The sequence below is a fragment of the Seriola lalandi genome, unplaced genomic scaffold (assembly GCF_002814215.2).
Source record: "Seriola lalandi dorsalis isolate HSWRI2012SDOR001 ecotype SW California unplaced genomic scaffold, Sedor1 jcf7180002054945, whole genome shotgun sequence".
In the NCBI taxonomy this organism is placed as follows: Eukaryota; Metazoa; Chordata; class Actinopteri; order Carangiformes; family Carangidae; genus Seriola; species Seriola lalandi.
The window spans coordinates 899,240-920,306 of record NW_019525496.1 but is presented as its reverse complement, the minus strand read 5'-3'; the positions used below and the strand labels follow the sequence as shown (position 1 = coordinate 920,306).

Sequence of the window (21,067 nt, the reverse complement as noted above, 5' to 3'; positions counted from 1 at the left end):
AGTAACAATACCATAAGGAGTTAGTAGTGGAGCGGAGGCTTGGCTTGGCTTGTGTCTCACTGCATTACCTGTGGTGACAACAAGCCAGGCACTCCCCTGCGAAGGTTGACCACACAGCGCACCAGCAGTTACAAAGCCATTCTCAAAATATGTGAATTTAGCCTGTGAAGTGTGACACAGTTTGGTAATATCATTTGGAATTTTTTCGGAGGATTTCTTTAAAGTATGTGGTCAACCCAGTTTAATATCAGCAGCTGTGTCTGCTCCTCTTTTCATCTTGTGGTTAATAACGTTTCCCGTCCCAAATCCTGAAACCCTTCTTGACATACTGACTTTAAAAATTTTTTCATTGATCTTTCTTCAGTGATTAATGTGAGGCGGTCGTTTCTGGAAGAAGGATTGCAGGATCATGAGAGAGGAGTGTGTACATTAGACTGCGGGCGTAAAGCAGCGGGTTAGTCAGTGTGTTAGAGAGATCCAGGCCAGCCATCAGCATTCAGAGTACAGGTTAGTAATCATCCGACTGTTAGCAGACATTAGTACTGTTAGATATTAGTGAGATTCTGTTAGTACAATCCAGACCTGGGTAAAAAAAAAAGCTATTTGCACATAATTATTAGCATTTGCTGTAATTAGCTTAAGTATCAGATGATGGGGCTGTAAGCATCAGGACAGTTTAATTAATGCCAGCAGGCGTCATTTAGAAAAATACACACCATTCATTTCCAGCGCCATTCTTGTGATTATCTAAATCACAAGAATTCCCACCCAACTGGTACTTTAGTGAGGTTGTAACAAATGCTAACAATCATTTGAAAATATCTTTTTTTTTTTTTTATCCCTTTCTGGTACATCCAGTGGCTAAAAGATGAGCTTCAGGCATCTGAAAAGTATGCAGCTATAAGGAAATTACTGTAAAGCAGCTTGGACTTCAGGCCCATTACAAAAACGTTTCTATCAGACATACATAACAATACACATGCACATTTACAGGAGTGAACACACACATACACGCACACACACACAAATAGAGCACATGCATAAACACATGCACTCGCACAGACACACAAACACACCCACGCATAACAGTACTACTGTATATATTACATTAAAATAGTAGTATCAAGTCCAAATTAAGAGGTTTCAAGACAAACAAAAACATACTGTGTGAATTACACACCATCCTCACACACTTAAGCAGATGGTTTTTTTTTTTTAACATTACAGGATTAAAATATTAGAGCTTTCCCATTATGGATGCTAGCTTTAGTGAGAAGTTAATACACAGGAGGACAGCATTGTTAAAACACCACCTCTGGTGAATTTAAAGTGTCCTCTACAGAGGAGGAAGTGACTGAAGAGTTAGACAGTGTAACCAAGGTAACAGAGTGAAGAGGTCACTGCACAGAGCAGCTGAAGAAAGCAAGCGTGCCGTGTTCAATGGCTGAAGTGACAGTGTTTTTGATCAGTGAAGAAAACAAAAATTCAAGTGAGGGTGTGCTCACAGCTGGGGAGAAATACACACTACCCATGAAATACCTCTCTGCTACATCTTATCACGCTGACACTGACTACAAAGGAGTGGGTGGCATTTTTAACTCTTCACAGCTCTTTTCCCTGATACATAAAAGCGGCAGAAGTCGTCTCTCTGTGGGGAAACACTTGAACATGGATCCTCTTCTCCTGAAGGTCCAGGACAGCAATGATGGCACCACGCATCACTCACTGCAGGAGAAATGAGGCGACAGCTGTTACAGTGGTGAATGATGATGTGATTCACATTCCTGTTGACCTCCTTTACAAGAAATACTTTTAAGGACATATTTTTTTTCCGGTCTAACAAATAGGCAAACATTTTTTTTCCAGGATAATCCTGCATAATGTTGGATAAATAAATCTGGAAAGTAGATAATGCTAATCTGATTTGGTCATGGTCTCCACTCTTCGGTTGGTTTATCTCTCCTCTTAACCATAATCCTGGAAAGGAGAGTAGCATATAGCAGGAAATATGGCAGCGATTTAACACATAGCTAATCTCTCGTGTTTTATCTGTTCCCCATTTATCTGCACTCTCAGCCAGCACAGAGGCTTAACGCAGGGACACATACTGCATGTGGGCAAACGCAATATGAGATTCCATAAAAATGGGCTCTGCGGTTTGTATTCATCCTAACCTATATAATAAGTCACGGTGTAGAGTGTAAAGTGAATATGAGGGGAATAATAGTCACGGTGGTGTAAATCTACTGAGAGATGCTTTACCAGTCTGTGAAGGCAGCACAGCAGAGGGTGATGGTGCGATGCCGCCAGGTGTACAATGAGGTCCAGTGCGAGCCCCGATCTGCTTTTTCATCAGTGTAACTGGAGAAGAACACACGACACAAAGCAGCAGAAAAGTGGAACGCAACCCAACTGTCCTCCCAAGATCCCCCAGGGAACGCCTGTTCTTTCATTTCATTGTTTCTCCTTACTGCTTTTTATTTACAAGTGAATGAGAATGAAATACACCCACTGCTAAAAGACATAAGTCACTTGAGATAGTGTAGGCTTCATTGATGTCAGTTATCTAACTGTGAGTGAGTAACGCTATTAAAGTCTCCACCAGATATTAGCCAGTGAAAATGAACCTCCCTCACGATTTTAATAAAGGTAATCCAGCCTGTACACATAACCTGTCATGCTGTTGGTTCCCATTTGGATCCTCCCAGTGTCCTGACTGGTGACATGTCAGCAGCTCTGTAGATGAATCCAGTGCAATGTCCATGCAACACTGACCACAAGGTTACCTTAAAAAAAAGTAGACTGGTTAAGAGTGTGGAACACCGCTGATCATAAATCTATAGTTAACATCATTTTACATCACATTACTTTTTTTTTATTTAATGGCCCACTGTGTCCTATAAAAACGAATAGAAAAAATACATATAATCAGAACTTTATGGCATGTATACTGCTGCAGCTTATACTATAGATAGGCTACTGTCTCCTTACTATCTTAAAATGAAAGCGCATGTAGGCTATATTGTACTGTATATACTGTAGCACTGCCTACAGCAGCATCTTGGCCGAGATTAAACAAATCGTATTTCTAATCCTGCGGGTTTCCACCAGAAATAGTTTCTCTATAAATAAACATATTTTAATATTCATAAACCCTGCAAGGATGTCAGATTGAGGCAAGAAGACTAGGCCCTTCGCTGCAGGAAATTCAGTGAGCCAATGTCTAAACAAAGAACAGAAAAACCCAACATAAACTAGTTTGATAAGCTCAATTAAAACGTTGATGTAAAAGAAGAGAATAATACGACCCATACGGTCATACCAGTCATCTCCAGGTTCATCACGTACATGTCCCGCAGCATCAAACGGTGAGAAAAGAGCATATCTTCTTGTTCTTCTTCCTTTTCCCCAGGCAGCCGAACCTACGAATACTTGTGTGCAGTGACTTCGCCCGCAGTGAAAACGCTGGTCGCCTCCCGGACCTACAACCTACGCACTAACATGAGCCGCGGCTGAGCGTCGTCTATATGGCTGCCGAGCTGAGACAAGCAGATGTGGGAGTGCCAACAACAGCTGCGCACTGACGGGAGTCCAGTCCACGGAAAACAGGATAAAGTGCAGACGGATGAAGCCCCGGGACAAAGGAAATGGATTGAACGTATTAAAGAGAACAGCGACGTCTTTAACTGAGCGAGACTGCACAGACTCGAGTTAATCAGTGGGCTCGCTCTCCAGCTGCTGCCACAGGTTTATGGTCTTTTGTATGCGCGCCCTTCATCCACCATCTGTGTTTCCTGGGCAACCGAGGACTGCCTGGAGGCATCGACACCACCAGCTGATACACAGCATCCACCTCAAACCAAAAACACTACAGAACTCTGCTAGAATTGTACTTAAAGGGTCATGCTGTAGCATAACTAATGTTTTTAACTGAATTATTAATTGTTTTATTGACGAACACCCACATGCATCTGTTCACAATGTGATGTATATGTAGATGTATATATTTCAACGTTTCATTGAGACGTTTGTTTACTGATGCTCCTGTGATAGTTCTGTAAATGTGGTTTTATGTTTGTTGTATATCAGGACTTTGTTGATTTGGGGCTTTTTTAATGAAATATGTGAAATAGATTAACAAGAATATAAACTAATAGAATGATGATAATACTTGATTTATTACTTATCAGAAAAATTATTATTATTTTCTGATGAGTGATAATTGATCAGCGATTTGTATGATGCATTTTTGAGCCTAAGGGTGGTGCTAGAGGAAAGGACATTGCAGTGAGATACTCACAGGATGTCTTGTGTATGGATGAGTAAATCATTATACAATACTGGTGTCATGTGATGAACATCAAAGTAAAGAAACCAAGAGATGTTTTAGAAAGCAACTTAACTTTTCGGCTAAAATCACCCTCTCATTACTGGAGCCAGTTTAATATCTGTTATCCTCTGGGCTCCATGAATCTCTTCTGCACAAAATTTCATGGTATTCCATTCAATATTTGTCCGGACCAAAGTGGTCAACCGACTGACCAAAAGATAATATAGCAAAAACTTACATAAAATACCACATATTATATTATTACAATATTGACTGAGCTATATAACTTTTAAATAAATGTTCCTATTATATAAAGTGGTCAACTGCATAAATCACAAATGAAGAATTTGTCTGTCCCTCGATTCTCAGATAAAAGAAAAAGGAGACTGAGGTCCTTTGGCGTGTGTGGGGCTCTCCTCAGGACCTTCTACGACTCTGTGGTGGCCTCAGCCATCTACTTCGCTGTGGTCTGCTGGAGAGGGGGCAGCACTGACAGCAATAGGCAGAGGCTCAACAAACTGATCCGGAAAGCGAGCTCTGTCCTGGGCTGCCCCCTAGACTCCATTGAGGAAGTAGGTGACAGGAGGATGTTAGCTAAGCTGACATCCATCATTAACAATAACTCTCACCCTCTGCATGACACTGTAGGGTCTCTGAGTAGCTTCTTCAGCAGCAGACTTTTACATCCTCGCTGTAAGAAGGAGAGGTTCCGCAGGTCCTTCATTCCAGCAGCTGTAAGACTCCACAACTCCTGCTCTTCCTGACCATGTGCAGACTTGCACTTTTTCATGTACATATCGTGTGTATTGTGTATATTGTATTTATTAGTGTATATTTGGTGTATTTTTGATGTATATTTCCATAGATGTTTATTCTATAGATGTTTATTTTCTGCTGTGGTAAATGAATTTCCCAGTTGTGGGATTAATAAAGTTAAATGTAATCTAATCTAAAAAAGTTGAATAGAATCTTTCTATAGTCTATGACATCATAATGGAGCATCAACAGACTGATGCCCTGTTACGATATCAGAACTGGTGAGTTTGCACTGAGCTGAAAACACTTCACTACAGACTAGTGTTGCCTGAAGATGAAGAAGTGGAACATTTTGGAAAACATTTGTTGCGGCAATATGCCATCAAATTCTCATTTCGCTAACTGCTTGACAGCAGATAAAACTGGTAAGGAGAACTCAACACATGTCACAGCGTATTCAACACATTCAGGGTCCTGCAGTAGCTGTTTACAACACCTGTGACCAGCTACAATACATCAACACACACACAAACACACACACACACACACACACACACACACACACACACACACACACAGTGATAAGGAGTAACTAAGTACATTTACACAAGCACAGTACTTGTGCTTGTGTAAATGGGTGCTTGTACTATAAGCATCTAAATTCTCCTTTACTTTATATATTGATTCCACTACATTCCAGAAACTCCCGTAATTACATTAAATACAGTTGAAATATTACTTACTTTGCAGTTTAAAATGTGAGAATATACTTAGAGTAGAATTGTTTTTATTCTTAACATTTTCAATACAAGACTTTCTTGTAATTGAGTAATTTTATACTGTATATTGCTTCTTTCACTTAAGAAAATTATCTGAATACTGAAGACCAGTGTAGCATTCGATCATAGTTTTTCCCATTCAGTGTGTTTTGCTCTTCTCATTCTTTGGGAACACCACTCACTGAAATGGACATGATGCCATATTCAGTATCTGACATAATATTCTCCAAATGTTAATTTACAGGAGCACAATGAATGCTTTAGTTAGATTTGTGCATTTTGTATTAATTGAATGACCCCTGCTGACTCCATGTTGTAACCATCACATGTTCTCCTTCTCTCTTCATGCACTGCTTCTCTGTCGGCGGTGACAGATAAAGAGCAGAAATCAGAAAGCTCGGAGGTGCTAATAAACGACATACTGTGCAGCAGCACAAGTCGCTACCTCATCACAGAATTCAACGGAGAGGGGCGTTTTGGCAAAGTGGCCAAAGGTATGAATATAAACAAATTACAGGACGTGGCTCTCAAGATCCTAAAAGCTGAGAAGACCGCTAGAAGAGAGGTAGTTTATTTATGTTTTTTTTCCCACAGTCTCTTGCTCATGATTTGTTTATTAATTTCTATACTATGTCACTTACAGGCACCTATGTCAATCTTTCCATTTTCTCCACAGATCAAAATGCTTGAAGTAGTGAGCATTCTTGACCCAGTCAAGAAGAATGTGGTTCAGTTCTTTGAGAAGTTCAAACACAAAGAACATACCTGCCTGGTGTTTGAACTGCTGGACAAGAGTCTTTTTCAACTGTTCAAAGAACGACACTGGAGGCCACTGTCTCCCAGTGCGATACGGCCAATAACACACCAGGTGAAGATGTTGTGGCTTTGATCAATCTATCAGCAAGTAATGGCAATATACTCATCCAGCTGAGAAAGAAATTACATAATGAAGGAACATAACTGTATTTCTTTTGTTTAAGACTGCACCCTGGTCAATGGTATCTTTAAGATCGTGTCCTTTCTCTCTGCAGTTGCTGACGGCCCTTGACGCCCTTAAGGGTATTGGTGTCATTCACTCGGACCTGAAGCCAGACAATATAATGCTGGCCAACCACCTGACTGAACCCTTCAGAGTGAAACTAATAGATTTTGGGCTGTCCTTCACTACCTTAAATAAGAAATGTGGGATGAGACTTCAGCCTCTGGGTTACAGGTAGGCTCAATTTGGAATTTCAGACATTGTGTCAATCTTCAGTACACATGCTGAGTTTGGTAATATACTTAATAGCTCTTGGGATTATTGCATGGTACACATAGGGCACCTGAAGTCACCCTGGGCCTCCCCATTTCCGAGGCCATAGACATGTGGGGTCTTGGCTGTGTGCTCGGGTTCTTGTACCTCGCTATACACCCATTTGCGATACACTGCGAGTACCAGTCAGTAAGTAACCAAATCTAGATTCAAAGGAGACACATTACCTTGTACACATTACATTCTGCCTAAGACACATGTCCAAACCCAACTGGGGCCTTGATGTAGGATTATGGCTGATGTGATTCTTTATATTCTCTCTCCAGATGAGAGGCATTGTAGACACACTGGGCCAGCCAGCTGACCACCTCCTCTGTGCTGGGAACTACACCCACAAATTTTTTAAGGTGAACAGGCAATCGAATAACTACAGATGGCGGATAAAGGTATTTTAACCTCGTTCAGCTGTTCACTATCTTTTATCTCCCAGTTAGACAACAACCCTTTTAAAACTTTTAGGAAGTAGTATCTGACCGGCATGTTTTGTTCCTGTAGACCCCAAGGGAATACCGGCTTGGCACCGGTATTGAACCCAAGAGATGGATGAGCCCTTTTAAAAGTCTGGATGACCTCATAACAGTATGCCGTCCATTTCATGACTGAAAAATAATTAATATGAATTTACAGAGAGACATGAAGCACTTAAACTGAACTGTCGCCTACTTTGTTTAAATATCAGCACAAACCAGGGATACAGGAATCCATCCCGCTGGAGGATCAAAGAGAATTTGTCAGCCTCCTGAAAAGCCTTCTACATACAGACCAAGAGAAGAGGATCACTCCAGAGAAGGCTCTCTCACACCGCTTTGTCAAAATGACCCATCTGGTGGATGAAAGACACACAAGCTTGTAGTAAGTGACTGAATCTTTTTGAGTAGGGTTTGATAGATACATGATTGGATTAATGGACAGATTTCTTTATTGATTGAGTGTTTTATTCAGTGTCAAGGATTCTTTAGCGAAAATGCTGGTCTGTCCAAAGGACAACTTGGACCAGGCCCTATCTCCTGATGGTAAGGCTGAAGGATCAGCTGTTCCTCGCTCCAATGATGGCGTTAAAAACATGCCTCACTCATCTGACGGAGCAGAAGCTGCTGCAGAAATAGATGCTACTGGCTCAGCTGTAGAGGATTCAGCTGTTAGCCAAGGTGCAGCCAGTCCAGCTGAGGGGACATCGGCCAACGGCGGGTCACCTGATGAGGGTCCACCTGGAGCCCGCTGAAGAGAATCCAGAAATTCTTTGGCTGGGCAATAAAGATCTGGTTTGGAATGAAAAATTTAAATAAAGAAATGTTGAATGTCTAATTCATATAGGCCAATTGTAAATGATGGTCACTGGAGTTTTTTGGAGTCACATGAGGCCAAGTGTGAATGGTTGTTAAATCTCCTGGGAAGGGATTAAAAGGACCTTGTAGGTGGGCGCTCTCTGTTGAGGGATGGTTTCTTTACTTTAAGATAGATAACGTCCTTCACTCCTCTTTCACACCATCTGTCTACTCCTATCCAAAATATGTACACTGTTGCTGTACATAATTGTGATTATTCATGTGTATTTTTCATGTGCCCCCCCACCCCACCCCAAATAGTTTTAGCCAGCCAGCCAAGAACAAATAACCATCAAGAAAAGCACAACTCATTATAGGTGTATGTAACCCAGCTCGAAATAATGGGTTAAAGAAAAATAAACTAATTTTTAAAAACTCATAAAGTTATAAATATTTGAATTATTGATTTGTTTTATGTTAATGTTTTATTTTCTGTTATTTGATATTATAGTTGTGACAATTTAGTTAAAATCAGTAATCCTTATCATTTCCACCCTTACCTGCCTTGATTGATTGATTAAGTCCAGGAGAGAGAGAGTGCGCGTGTGTGGGGGAAAGGGGAGGGGCTGTGACACAGTGATGAGAGGAAAGAGTCCACAGAGCGCCCTGTTGAGCCAGAGGTAATTGCTCCACATCACCGCGTTGAGTGTTATAAAAAAAAGTTTGGGGAGAGTGAAAACAAAGACATAACACTGGTGAAGTTGTGTATGTGTTGAGAGAAGTGGAGCAGTTTCGCAGCACGAGCCACGAATCGTTAGGAGAGCCGTTTTGTCCTGGTCCAGTACACTCCTCGTGTCTCGGTAAGCTAGCCTAGCTTTCAGGCTACTTGTCTAAGTGCTGTGTGCTAACAGTGAAATCGTCCTCATAACGAATTCAATTAGTACTGTGTTATGTAGGTGAATGTCAAATATCTGAAGGGGTACATATTTGATATCAAGTTCTGTGTAAAATTCATAATTTTACTTAAGAGAAAAACTGGTATTTATTTTGATTTATTTAATTTAATAATTTTACTTACTCACGTGTAAGAGGTATTTATGGTATATTGTTAACCAGTATTTTTCATAAAATGTAGTATGCTGCAGATTTTGTTATATGTTTACAATCAAAAGCTTTTGTTACTGTGTTTAACCAGTTAAATTCATATTTTCATGTTTAATAATAACTAATAATTGAGATTAGACTAGAAATTGAACTAGAAAATAACATAAGTTTCATAAATGTTGAATTACACTCAGTTTTATTTTGATGATATTTTCTATTAAAATGTGGTACCATTTAAGAGAACTATAACTGAAGAATTAGATTTAGATAGATAAGATAAACATACAGAAACTAAGCCTGTGTTGTAAATACAGGTCAGGTTCATGGATTTGATAGAGGAAACCCTCAGAGAAGTCGTCCAACCACCCCGATAGATGGCGAGCCACCCGGTGAATCGCTAGGAATGCAGATCCACGATTCTGCCAGGGCATCTGGATTTACGCTTTGTCATGGTAGGATTGTGCCAGTCACCTGGACGGGTACCACATTGAACATACATTGACTTAGAGTGCACTCTGACTTGGAAACTTTGACAAACCAGACCGTCGTCTGATTTGGATTTGACTTTGCGCACATTATTGACTTGGTCATCTCACACTGACCTGGAACTGAAAAAAGTGTGAAAAGGTCACTTAAGGACAATTTAGTTTACTTTAAGGGGCCCAGTTTGTTATTTTTCATACCTGTGTAAATTGTGGTATTTTGCATTGTGAAGCACACTTAAGGTGCTCTTGATCAAACTCAGCTGTTGTGTGTGTTTATGGTTATTATGCTCTACACTTAGCTCCCGAATCTAGATCATTGCGCACCCAAGAGTGGGTTACATCTACAAAGTATGAATGAATGGGTGACGATACCTGATCATACAATCACTTGCATTTAGCAATAAACACATCCTGTTCTCCTCTATCCTTCCTCTCTCCTTTTTTTTTTTTTTTTTTTTTTTGGATGTGATAAACATCATGCTGCTAACTTAATCGTCCATTTGCTGAGGAGAACTTCTTCTTGCTTCCACTCAAGCAAGTTACCAAAAATGACAGGGAGCAAGCTCATTCGTTACCTCGTAACTTTTGAGAAGAAAGTAACCAATTTAAATAAGCGATTGACATAATATTTATTTTTGTTAAAACGTGTTTTTGGTAACATTTCAATAAAGGCAATTCAATTATAAAAGACTGTGACTCATACTGCAAGTGTGTTGGGCTCCTGACAGCTACTACTGAACCAGGGACAGTTATGCAATTGTGTTGTTGTCATCAAAGGAGTGTACCTTAAGTGTGAATGTTGACCTGAGGAGTTGGCCCTCCTGTATTGAGCTATGTGTTTAAGGGTTGTTTAGTGTCACTCACATATTAGTTCCTGTATTCCTGTTGTTTGTCTTTTAGACTGAAACTGGTCCATCTGAAAAGTGGACGCCCTAACACAAGAAAAGCAAATAGTGTATGCAAGAGGTTTTGCCTGTTTTGTTTCCCTATAGCACTGAAGGTGTTTTATATTGTTACTTTAAGCAGGTAAATTTTATTGCTTGTCCCCTGCAATGTCTCCTGCATGTTTTATGTTCACTCTTGAGCTCCCCCATATTTTTCATTTATATATTTTTTTTAATGTCATTGTTTAAACAATAATACCAAAATGCCAAAAATGTATTTACAAAGTACTTAAAATCAAATTTGCAAAATTGTTACACGAAATTAATTAAGCAAAACATTAGGACTTGCAATAAAAGGACACTAGACATAAAAAAAAAAAAGCATTTTGGTTCATTTTATAAATGAATATGTGTTTTTATTTCTTAATCAAATAAATGAGAACTGGAAAAAAAAATGTCCAGCTGAGGGCGACAGCGTATGCGCTCATACAAGTTTGGCCTTCCTGAGCTGCCTTAGAAGTGTCAGTACCTCTCGCTGTCCAGACATCCGGGATATTTTCAACATTTAGCGGCGGTAAATTTCTTGCTGTCTATGCATCGGTCGGGTCTTGCGGGTCTCTCAGGCCTGTGTGAAGTCACTGATCATCTTTATCTGAGTAACGCCAGCGCGGCCAGTGATGCCGCTCAGGTGATTCGCCATGACATAACCTGCGTCATCAACGTTACCGAGACCAGGAGCCGCCGCCCTGCTCCTCCTCCCGGTGTGGAGTACATCCACATCCCGGTAGCAGACTCCCCGGTGACTCCTCTCGGAGATCACTTCGACGAGGTGGCAGATAAAATAAAGCTCGTTGCAGAGCGCGGAGGCCGCACTTTGGTGCACTGCAACGCCGGTGTGAGCCGCTCCGCCTCACTGTGCATGGCCTATCTGATGAAGCACCGCGGTGTGACTCTCCTGGAGGCCCACAGGGGGGTGAGGACCTGTCGACCCATAGTGAGGCCGAATAATGGCTTCTGGAAGCAGCTTATCCGGTATGAGATGGAGCTTCGAGGATGCAACTCTGTCCGAATGACCACCTCCTCCATTGGAGAGATACCAGACATTTATGAAGAGGAGGCCAGGAATATGATGCCGGTGTGAGGACCTTATCTTACTGCACTACTTGATGTGTGGGGGAGTGGGACATTGTTTCACAGTGGTGATATGTACAGTGGCATAACCATAAAATGATGTTTATTCATTGAAAGAAAAGTGTTTTCCCTCCTGACTTATTAGATAGATAGATAGATGCTTTACTTTTCCCCTAGGGGAAATTCATGTATTATGGGCAGAGTTGGAATTTAAAACACATTTACTCAAGCACTGTACTGTACTTTATACTATTAAGTAAATTTCAGAGGAAAATGTTGTACTTTTTACTTGACTACATTCATTTGACAACATAATTAGTTGGGACCCCTTGTTCAATTTGAGATGGCTGAGTTAACTGTTACATCAAAGAGGGATTTCATTTCCAACTTAGGTGGTTTCATTAAATCACCGTTTGATGCTTAAAGAGAGAAAATTATTATAATATTAGACAAAAAAGATTCCTCATTAATCATCTCACCAACCATTAGATTTATCTTGTGACCCTTTGGATGATGACTACTTTTACTTTTTTTTACATTTAATGGTTTGAAGGATTTTGAATGCAATGCGTTTTATTTGCACTGGATTCTTTTTACACGGTCGCGTTGTTTGTTATCTTTTGCTTTTGCGTACAGTATCTGAATACGTCTTTTACCACCGATTGTCAGGCCTCGAATCACTGAAGCAGCTGTGACAGTTAAGGAAAATTTGGGAATCCAACTCATGAGGCTGCAAAGTACAAAAAGCATTTATTTTAGAATCAATAGTCATCTGAATTGGTTTGGCAAAGAAACATTTGAAGGACAACAGTTCGTCTTTATGGACAGCCATTCCTAACAAAATGAAATAAATACTGTATACCTAATTATTTAGCTACAAGGTCATTAAACTTCTATATTGTAACTATGCTTTTTTCACTCGTGTTAAAAAAAAAAACAAGAATTTTCTTTCCAGATCTCACAATAGAAATATATTTTTGGGACACAATATGGGCTTTGATTTTGATTATATCTCTTTTCCTTTCTCTACAGACAGGGCTCTCCATGGATTATGACCCAGTAAAAATATATTAATTTATGAAACAGGCAAATACAACAGTCACACATTGAATCACAGTAAAAATCATTCACAATTTGGCACAAGTCTGTCATCTCTAAACATCAACACACACATCGACTCTAGAGGACAGTTTAAATCTAATGTATTAGTGGTCACATATCCCCAGACATTACTTTCCAATAGTGCACTCCCAACAGTGAAACCAACACAGTCGTTGGCCAGGTTCCTCTTACAAAATACTTTTTTGGTTAGATCAATCACAATTTCAGACTATAGTTTCAATGCAAAGCAACAAGTGATAAGTTAGAGGAATAACTGGTCACAGAGGTGCTGGGCAAACATAATAACTTGACTGACAGTTTACAAATAACCAACACTGTAACACGGTCAGCTACACCATGCAGGTTGCTTTGCATCATATTCACTCTGGATAAAACGAAGGACATTTACACGTGTACCCAACACATGTTACTTAGTTGTATTTGAATGGACTAGCTCAACATTTTGGGAGACATGCTTGTTCCCTTTCTTGCAGAGAGTGAGATGAGAAGATCAACACCACTCTTGTATTTGTACGGCAACAATGAAGCTATCGCCAGTAGATGGCTAGTTTAGCTTAGCATAAATGCTCCAGCTCAAGAAATAGTCCAACACGTAGCCCCTTGTAAAACTGCAACATATCATTTTAACACTTGAGTTTTTGTATTTATTGAACAAAAGAAATATAAATGGTAATTCACAGACTTTAAAGGTGCTGGAAGGCAGATTTTGTGACCTTCTGACAGCATCTGGCTTGCTAAGCGGCAGTAGGCTGTTTTACTAACGACTATGAGAGTGTTGATCTTTTCATCCAAGTGTCAGCATTTTTCAATCTCTGCCTTTAAGAAGCTGAAGTGGGTGAGCACTGAGCAAGCATCTCATTCGGAAAAATAAAGGTTGCTATTACATTCATCTGGCCAACACCATATGGTTTTGAGCAGAAACCCCACTGTGATACTTTAGCACATCTAAATAAGAATCTGGATACATTTTAACTAACAGACATTTAAAACATCCACACAGAAACTCTACACAATCAGTATTTTACAAGGATTCAAATGGCTTCTTTAGGTACACAGTGCAATGACTAATGCACTGTACAAACAAGGCTGGAATCCAAACAGCTATTCTTTTCATCTGCTACTGAAATATCCTGAGTCAGGACCTTAGTCAGGTCAAATTACAAGATTGCTAAAAAGTGGAATAACGACACAAGTGCAAAAACAACATGCTTATTTAACCCTCACTGCATTTCACCAAGTCCCTCAATAAGGCAACAATTTAATCTGCATAGTCATGCAATAAGCATCTAAAGGTACAAAATACAACAATGTCCATTTAAATCAAGTTGAGATCAATGCAGAGGACACAAGAAAAAAAACTAATGCCTGTATCTACTCGCCCCCTTCTCACACAACCTAAAGTGTATTCAGCTGCTCCAGGCAATGGCTTCACGAAAACGACTTGAGATCACATCTGAAAGAAAATGTAGAGATTTCAAAACTCACAAAATAGTTAATGATTTTTAATTTAAAAAGAAAAAAGGGGGGGGGGGGTTATATCAGCAACCTACATGTTGTTCCAGCTTCTGGTATTCTGTAGATTTAGGTCGACGTGTAGATCTGGATCTCTTTCCCTCCAAAACAAAGGCAATGATCTGGCGAGAGGAAAGAAAAGACAAACAGATATTGGTTTCAAATGGCTAGTCTGGTCTGTGTTTCAATACACTAATGAACAGGAGGCAGCAGAGTGGATTCATTTTTCTGTGTGCTCCATTATGCACCACACAGCACTTGGCAATTAAAATCCTTCAAGTAAACATAAAAACAGCATCTCACAGAAATGGTTGGATATTTCTGGGAAAATTTTGCAGTGATTTTCTTGCTGAAACTTAGATGAGAAGATTTATACCACTGTCATATCAGCACAGTAAGTATGAAGCTACTACCAGAAGCCGGTTAGCTTTACTTAGCATAAAGCTGACCACGTCCCACATATTCAGTTGTAGACAAATGATGTGGAGTGAATTACATGTTTTCATGAATTTGACACTGCCAAGAGTTAAAATCATTCCATTACATAAAGTGGAGACCTGACTGCAAATAAAACAAAGGCCTGTGACAGAGTTAGCACTGTTTCTTTTGGGTTTCATAAAACAAGAATGCAGAGACCACAACGGTTGACACACATACAATGTAAAATCAGGGTAAGTGGAAACACAGGAAGTATGCTTCAGTGTGGTCTGAATAAGAACAAAAGTTTCAGAGGTCAAGTACCTTCCGCTTGTTGTGGTAAGTGATGTAAAGCACTGCCACCAGCACAGCTGTAAAGACAAGGTAGGCAAAGAAATGACTGCTTTCTGTGTCGTCCTTCATTCCAGGTGCGTTATACTGATGACTTTCCTCCCCCATTTTCCCATCTCTGCTGTCCTCTTCTGGCTTCTTCTCTTCTGTTTTTTTCTCACTTTCGTCCTTTTTGTCTGTTTCTTTCTCATTAGCGACATCTTCTGCATTTTTCTCACTGACGTCTTTTTCTGTTTCCTCATTGCTGTTGTCTGTTGTTTTCTCATCGCCATCGTCTGTTGTTTTCTCATCGCTATCGTCTTTTGTTTTCTCATCGCCATTGTCTTTTGTTTTCTCATGGCCATCGTCTTTTGTTTTGTCATCACCGTTGTCTGCTGTTTTGTCATCACCGTTGTCTGGCGTTTTCTCGCCACCGTTTTCTGCCTTTTTCTCACCGCCGTTGTCTGGCGTTTTGTCATCGCTGTTGTCTGGTGTTTTGTCATGGCCGTCGTCTGGCGTTTTGTCATGGCCGTCGTCTTTTGTTTTGTCATGGTCGTTGTCTGGCGTTTTGTCGTCGCCGTTGTCTGGCGTTTTGTCATCGCCGTTGTCTGGCGTTTTGTCGTCGCCGTTGTCTGGCGTTTTGTCGTCGCCGTTGTCTGGCGTTTTGTCGTCGCCGTTGTCTGGCGTTTTGTCGTCGCCGTTGTCTGGCGTTTTGTCGTCGCCGTTGTCTGGCGTTTTGTCATTGCTGTTGTCTTTTGTTTTGTCATCGCTGTTGTCTTTTGTTTTCCCGTTGCTGTTGTCTTTTGTTTTCTCATTGCTGTTGTCTGTTGTTTTCTCACTGCCGTTGTCTTTTGTTTTCTCATCGCTGTTGTCTGTTGTTTTCTCATTGCTGTTGTCTGCTGTTTTCTTACCGTCGTTTCCCAATTGTGCATTGCCTTCGCTAGCTGCCTGGATGGTTATGGACTTGTGATCACTGGTTTTCTTTTCCTTGGTCTCAGTGTCATCAGGCCCCTTCCCCTGACTGTTTTCTGAAGGTGTCATTGCTTGTTGATCGTTTGCTTCACCTGCACTAGGTTTTCTTTGGGTCGTCATGGTTGAATCTTGGCCCTTAGCTTTTTGTGTTGGAGCCCCTGTAAATAATTAAAAAAAAATAAATAAATAAATTTAAAAAAAGTTTTAACCAGCAGAACAAAGGCAATTTTGAATATTTGTCCCACCTTGTTAGTAATGTCCTCTGTCATGTTCTTGTCATCCTCGCCCCACTTGATTAAATTAGCTGAGATTATTTGATTATCTGATAAAATTATATGTTGTAAAAAGCATAACAAAAAGGCTGTAATATCAAGCCCAAAGTGGCAGGCTCAGCAAACAAACAGCTTGGAATTGCCTTTGAACCAAACAGCTAGTTTGGTATACAAGCAAATGAACAAATGACAGTAAAATTCATTATTATTGTTATTATTACTATTATTAATTATTATTCTTTTGGCCATTTTTATGCCTTTATTGGACAGGGACTGTAGAGAGACGTCAGCTAATCAGAGGAGAGACACAATAGGAAAGGCATGCAACTAGACATGTTCCGATACCATTTTTTTTTTTATTACTGTTGGGACTTCCCACTGTAACATTTTACCTTTCATGCAAAACAGTAGTTGCGTGTGACTGTACAGCACAACTTCCTGTCAAGGCTACTGATTTAGAGAATCCTCCTCTTTCACATGAAAATGCTCATAGCTGGATAGGTAAACCCAGAGTTAACCTGCTTCTTAGTACAGGCCTCAGGTTATGCAGAAGCCTGCACTACGACGCAGGTTCAACATACCTGGGATATATTTTTGTTATCTTGCTTAACTGAATCTAACATTGGCTGTCCTGGATAATATGTACTATGAAGCTGCTTATAAACTGTCTCAGTTAAATCCCCTATCCAACTACCAGCACGTTCATGTGAAAGAAGCAGAGTTGCTAATTATAAGCAACATCATCAGAACCATTAATAAAGTACTTACTATGATATGAGAAGAAACGCTGATACCTGCAGGTAATTTGCTATTTGCAACATCATAAAGTGATATTCAACGAGGTGAAATTTGAACAATATGATCACATGACAAGAATAAAAAGGAAACACTACAAATAATATCCAGTTATTAAATTCAGGCTAAGTTTACTAGTTAGTACTTTACCACTATTTACTACTCTAAATAAGTACATGAATTATCTTTACGTGAGACGGTTAATACTGCCAGAGAGGAGAGAAGAAAAGAAAAATGGTCTCTCCCCCCGTTTGTTATAAGTCGCTTTATTGTGAATTCTTGTTTCCGTCGGGATCCTGTGGGAATGATGACTCCGTTTTTCCAGTAATCTATCGATTGGTCAGCAGCTGGGCTGTAGACAGGTTTTGATCTGATCCTCTGAAGTTAATTTGCCCCGGAGCAGGTTAGCGGTTAAGCATGAGTTACCATGGTGATTTACCCCGGTAAGAAGTGAACCACTGTCTTAGGTCTGAAAACCTCACATCCTGCTTCGTAGGTAACAAGCATCAGGAGGGACAATGTAAGGCTCAGTTAAATCAGATAACGAAAATATATCCAGGTATATATGTATGTATGTATATGTATGTATGTATGTATGTATGTATGTATGTATGTATGTATATCCATTCAGTAAAGATTTTCCTTCAACACAACACTGACGGTGAAAGTGACCTCTGTGATTAGTTTCACTTGTCTCAGAGTTGTTTTGTAATTTAACTGTCGAAGACAAGCTGCATTAGCAAACAGGGATTATGGAGAGAGTCCAACATTTCTCTGACAATGAGTCTGAAGGAGGCATAGAACAAAAAGACGATGCAAAACTCCCCTCACCTGTGACTAAGCAGCAACAGAGAGATACTGTGATTAGCAGGAAACCCGTCTTCATTGTGTCCGCACACCGGAGACAACACAAACTATCAAATATGTCCAGTCCGTCTCTGCTTATCGCTCACCACACAATCCGCGTTGACTAATGTGGTATGACAGGTTGGAAGATTTAAAGTCTTGTTCCTGCTTCCGTGTACAAACCAGCCCGTTCTTCTTCTGCAGATCAAACAAACAGAGATGAGGTTTACTGCCACCTACAGCTGGAGTGCTGCCATGACAGCTGCGCTGCCCATGGCGGCTGTGTCTTCAGCTCCTTCATTAACACCAAACTTTCTTCTTTCTTTTTTTTTTTTTTTTTTTTTTTTTTTTTTTTTTACTGATTTCAATTGAAGAAGTTGAAATTTGATATTAAAACAATCAACCTAAGTCAGATTCAAATGCCAACATTCACTGCCATTTATTAAAATATATTTAATTTCAGTTGTTTGGTGGTGCAGCTCTCACATCATAATCTAGAAAAAATATCAACACCGTTCGTAAAAAAATTCACTTCCACCCAAGTGTAACAAGGTGAAGTTATCCCTGACCCTGACACCCTGGATTCACCAGTTTAGCAACAAGAAATCACATGACCAGACACAACCAATCAGATTCCCTAATTTCAGCCCTCAGCTCTTGCAAATCAGTGAAATGTGTCAGGCAAATACAGTCATCCATGTGTCATCAAAATGCCGTTTGTACTGTTCAACCAGGATGTAAAGCCTCTCCTGCCCTTTTCAGTCATGGTCGTAGCGCATTCCCTTCACAAATGCCTGCACTTATCTATGTATATGGTAAAACAATGCATGTTTGCACACTTGAGCCAGTCAGCTTGACTTTTTTATGTCAGTGAATCTTGGTATAGACAGGAATCCAGTGGGAGGCCAGACTCGACTGTCGTCGCCAAATTATTTAGTTTCATTTGAATGGCACATGTTGAAACAAAGGGAGACTAAATATTTAGATACATTCGTACTGTAGATGCTACTGTATGTGAGGCTGACATCCTCCTATTGTACTTACACTCCATTGTACTCAACTGAACTGAACTTGTAAAGGTGAGAGACAACATCGATGGAGAATTAAATTCTATATTTATCATTATACAAGATCTGCTGTTGTCTAGTGATCCACCACAGGAGGAGTGGAGCAGATAACATTTGTGTTGTTGCTGCCACCCAAAGGTTAGGTACTGACATGATGGGGATATTACCACAATATGAGTTGGTTGTGTCAGTATTTGACCTCATCAGCAGATGGCAGTATTGATATATAGTGCAATTTTAAAAAACTGACAAAAAGCACATCCTAACACTAGATTACTTAATCTGCATGTGATTGTAGGGCGTTTCAAAAACTGTCAACTCATTATGTTGTCCTATAACAGCCTCAAAATATATTAAACAGTACTTCTTCCATTATAAAATAAAAATAATTAGCATTAAGTCACTAAACTTTGCAGATGAGCACCATGGTTATTATAATATATGAATTTGAATTGAATGTGTGCAGTAGCTCTAGTGATGAGATAATGATCCAAATATTAATTGGAGGTGTTTTACATGTCAGCTGGGTGTGGGGGACCCGTGGGCGCTTGTAATGAATATGTCTTAATTGTGGCAGGCTCTTTGACATTTGAAAAGTCCAATGATCCTTCTCATTCTTGACACACATTTGCATTTCCATCTTTAAGGTCAAATGGGTGTGAATAATACATTAAGGAGGTTCTTAAGCTCACAGCCAGCCATATCTATCTTCACAAAGGCACCAGCTGAGTCTTGCTAAGCTCAGTGAATGTTACAGAAACAATCAATTAGTATCACTTTAGGAAACCACATGTGAAGCAAACACAGCATCCTGTTATTAATGGGACTATAAGGTCACAGAGCCATTGGATGATATAGGATCAGCCTTTTCTGACTGAACACAATGACAGAAACCCACCAGTGTAAATATGCGTTATTGTGTGGATTTAGACGTAATGATGCTGATGGGTGGGTGTTTTCTGTGGTTGCAGTTTTTTTTTTTTTTTTATAAAATGATTTTAGTGACTTCTGAAATGACAGTTCTAGATGCAATATTACGCAGGGGAACTATAACAGGGTTAACCTGGAATAAATTCGAGATCAAAGGAAGGCCCAAAAAAGAACCTTGGCAAGAGATTGGAGGAATTTAATGAGCAAAAATTAACATGTATTAAATCTGACCTTGTGCTTACATGGCAGATGTTGAGAGGATGCGAAACAGATCCGTTATTACAGATAAACAGCAGCAGGTTACATTATATGAGGAGCATGGGAACTTTAAAATAACATATCTTTTTATTACATTTCAAATATAGATTTTGTTAAAAACTGAACAAAATGTCTGTGCTTTAAAACCCTACTTGCCAATCTGCTATGTGCTAAAATTCAGCTAAAAAATGCTGTAATAATCATGTTGTAATAGATTCCATGGGATTCCCTTCAGTAAAGAAACAAGTGAAAACTGTGAAAAAAAAATAAGCATGCACAGGTATGGCGATATATCTACCAGAAGAATACCTGCAATAACCAGCACATTTGATGTCATCACTTGGGGACTGAGTTTCATAATAAGGGTCTGTCTTAGCAGAAATGAACACCGATGTATGGCCTTGAGAAGACAGATTTGCTGGCTGTTTTGACAACTCATTACCTGTAATTTCACTGACGGATCGGTGAAGTGGCTCAGAGTAGGCAGCCGTGGCACCAGA

General features: G+C 39.8%; 3 protein-coding genes and 1 long non-coding RNA gene across 4 annotated transcripts in view; 2 read left to right on the top strand and 2 right to left on the bottom strand.

The window, feature by feature from the left end:
- The window catches only part of LOC111645104 (uncharacterized), a 4,658-nt gene extending 859 nt beyond the window's left edge, over positions 1-3,799 (bottom strand). Inside the window, exons 1-3 of the long non-coding RNA XR_002759836.2 lie at positions 3,323-3,799; positions 2,263-2,786; positions 1-1,725 (exon numbers count right to left, since the gene is read on the bottom strand). The exon at positions 1-1,725 is cut by the window's left edge and continues 859 nt beyond it. This is a non-coding gene — a long non-coding RNA (uncharacterized LOC111645104). The remainder of the gene's footprint in view (positions 1,726-2,262; positions 2,787-3,322) is intronic.
- Positions 3,800-5,420: 1,621 nt separating this feature from the next.
- Positions 5,421-8,399, top strand: LOC111644965 (homeodomain-interacting protein kinase 1-like). Its single transcript, XM_087170333.1, has 9 exons — positions 5,421-5,511; positions 6,213-6,430; positions 6,542-6,733; positions 6,897-7,078; positions 7,183-7,306; positions 7,444-7,563; positions 7,673-7,756; positions 7,857-8,029; positions 8,120-8,399. Exons 1-9 carry the CDS (start codon positions 5,421-5,423, stop codon positions 8,397-8,399), a joined length of 1,464 nt encoding a protein of 487 aa, XP_087026459.1.
- A 2,900-nt stretch (positions 8,400-11,299) lies between these two features.
- Positions 11,300-12,320, top strand: LOC111645075 (dual specificity protein phosphatase 18). The gene has a single exon (XM_023394126.2). The coding sequence runs from the start codon at positions 11,508-11,510 to the stop codon at positions 12,054-12,056; it is 549 nt and encodes a 182-aa protein (XP_023249894.1). The 5' UTR covers positions 11,300-11,507; the 3' UTR covers positions 12,057-12,320.
- Positions 12,321-12,771: 451 nt separating this feature from the next.
- Positions 12,772-18,500, bottom strand: tgoln2 (trans-golgi network protein 2). Its single transcript, XM_087170334.1, has 4 exons — positions 18,298-18,500; positions 15,422-16,557; positions 14,719-14,802; positions 12,772-14,621 (listed from the first exon to the last, which is right to left on the bottom strand). Exons 1-4 carry the CDS (start codon positions 18,350-18,352, stop codon positions 14,616-14,618), a joined length of 1,281 nt encoding a protein of 426 aa, XP_087026460.1. The 5' UTR covers positions 18,353-18,500; the 3' UTR covers positions 12,772-14,615.
- Between the last annotated feature and the right edge of the window lie 2,567 nt (positions 18,501-21,067).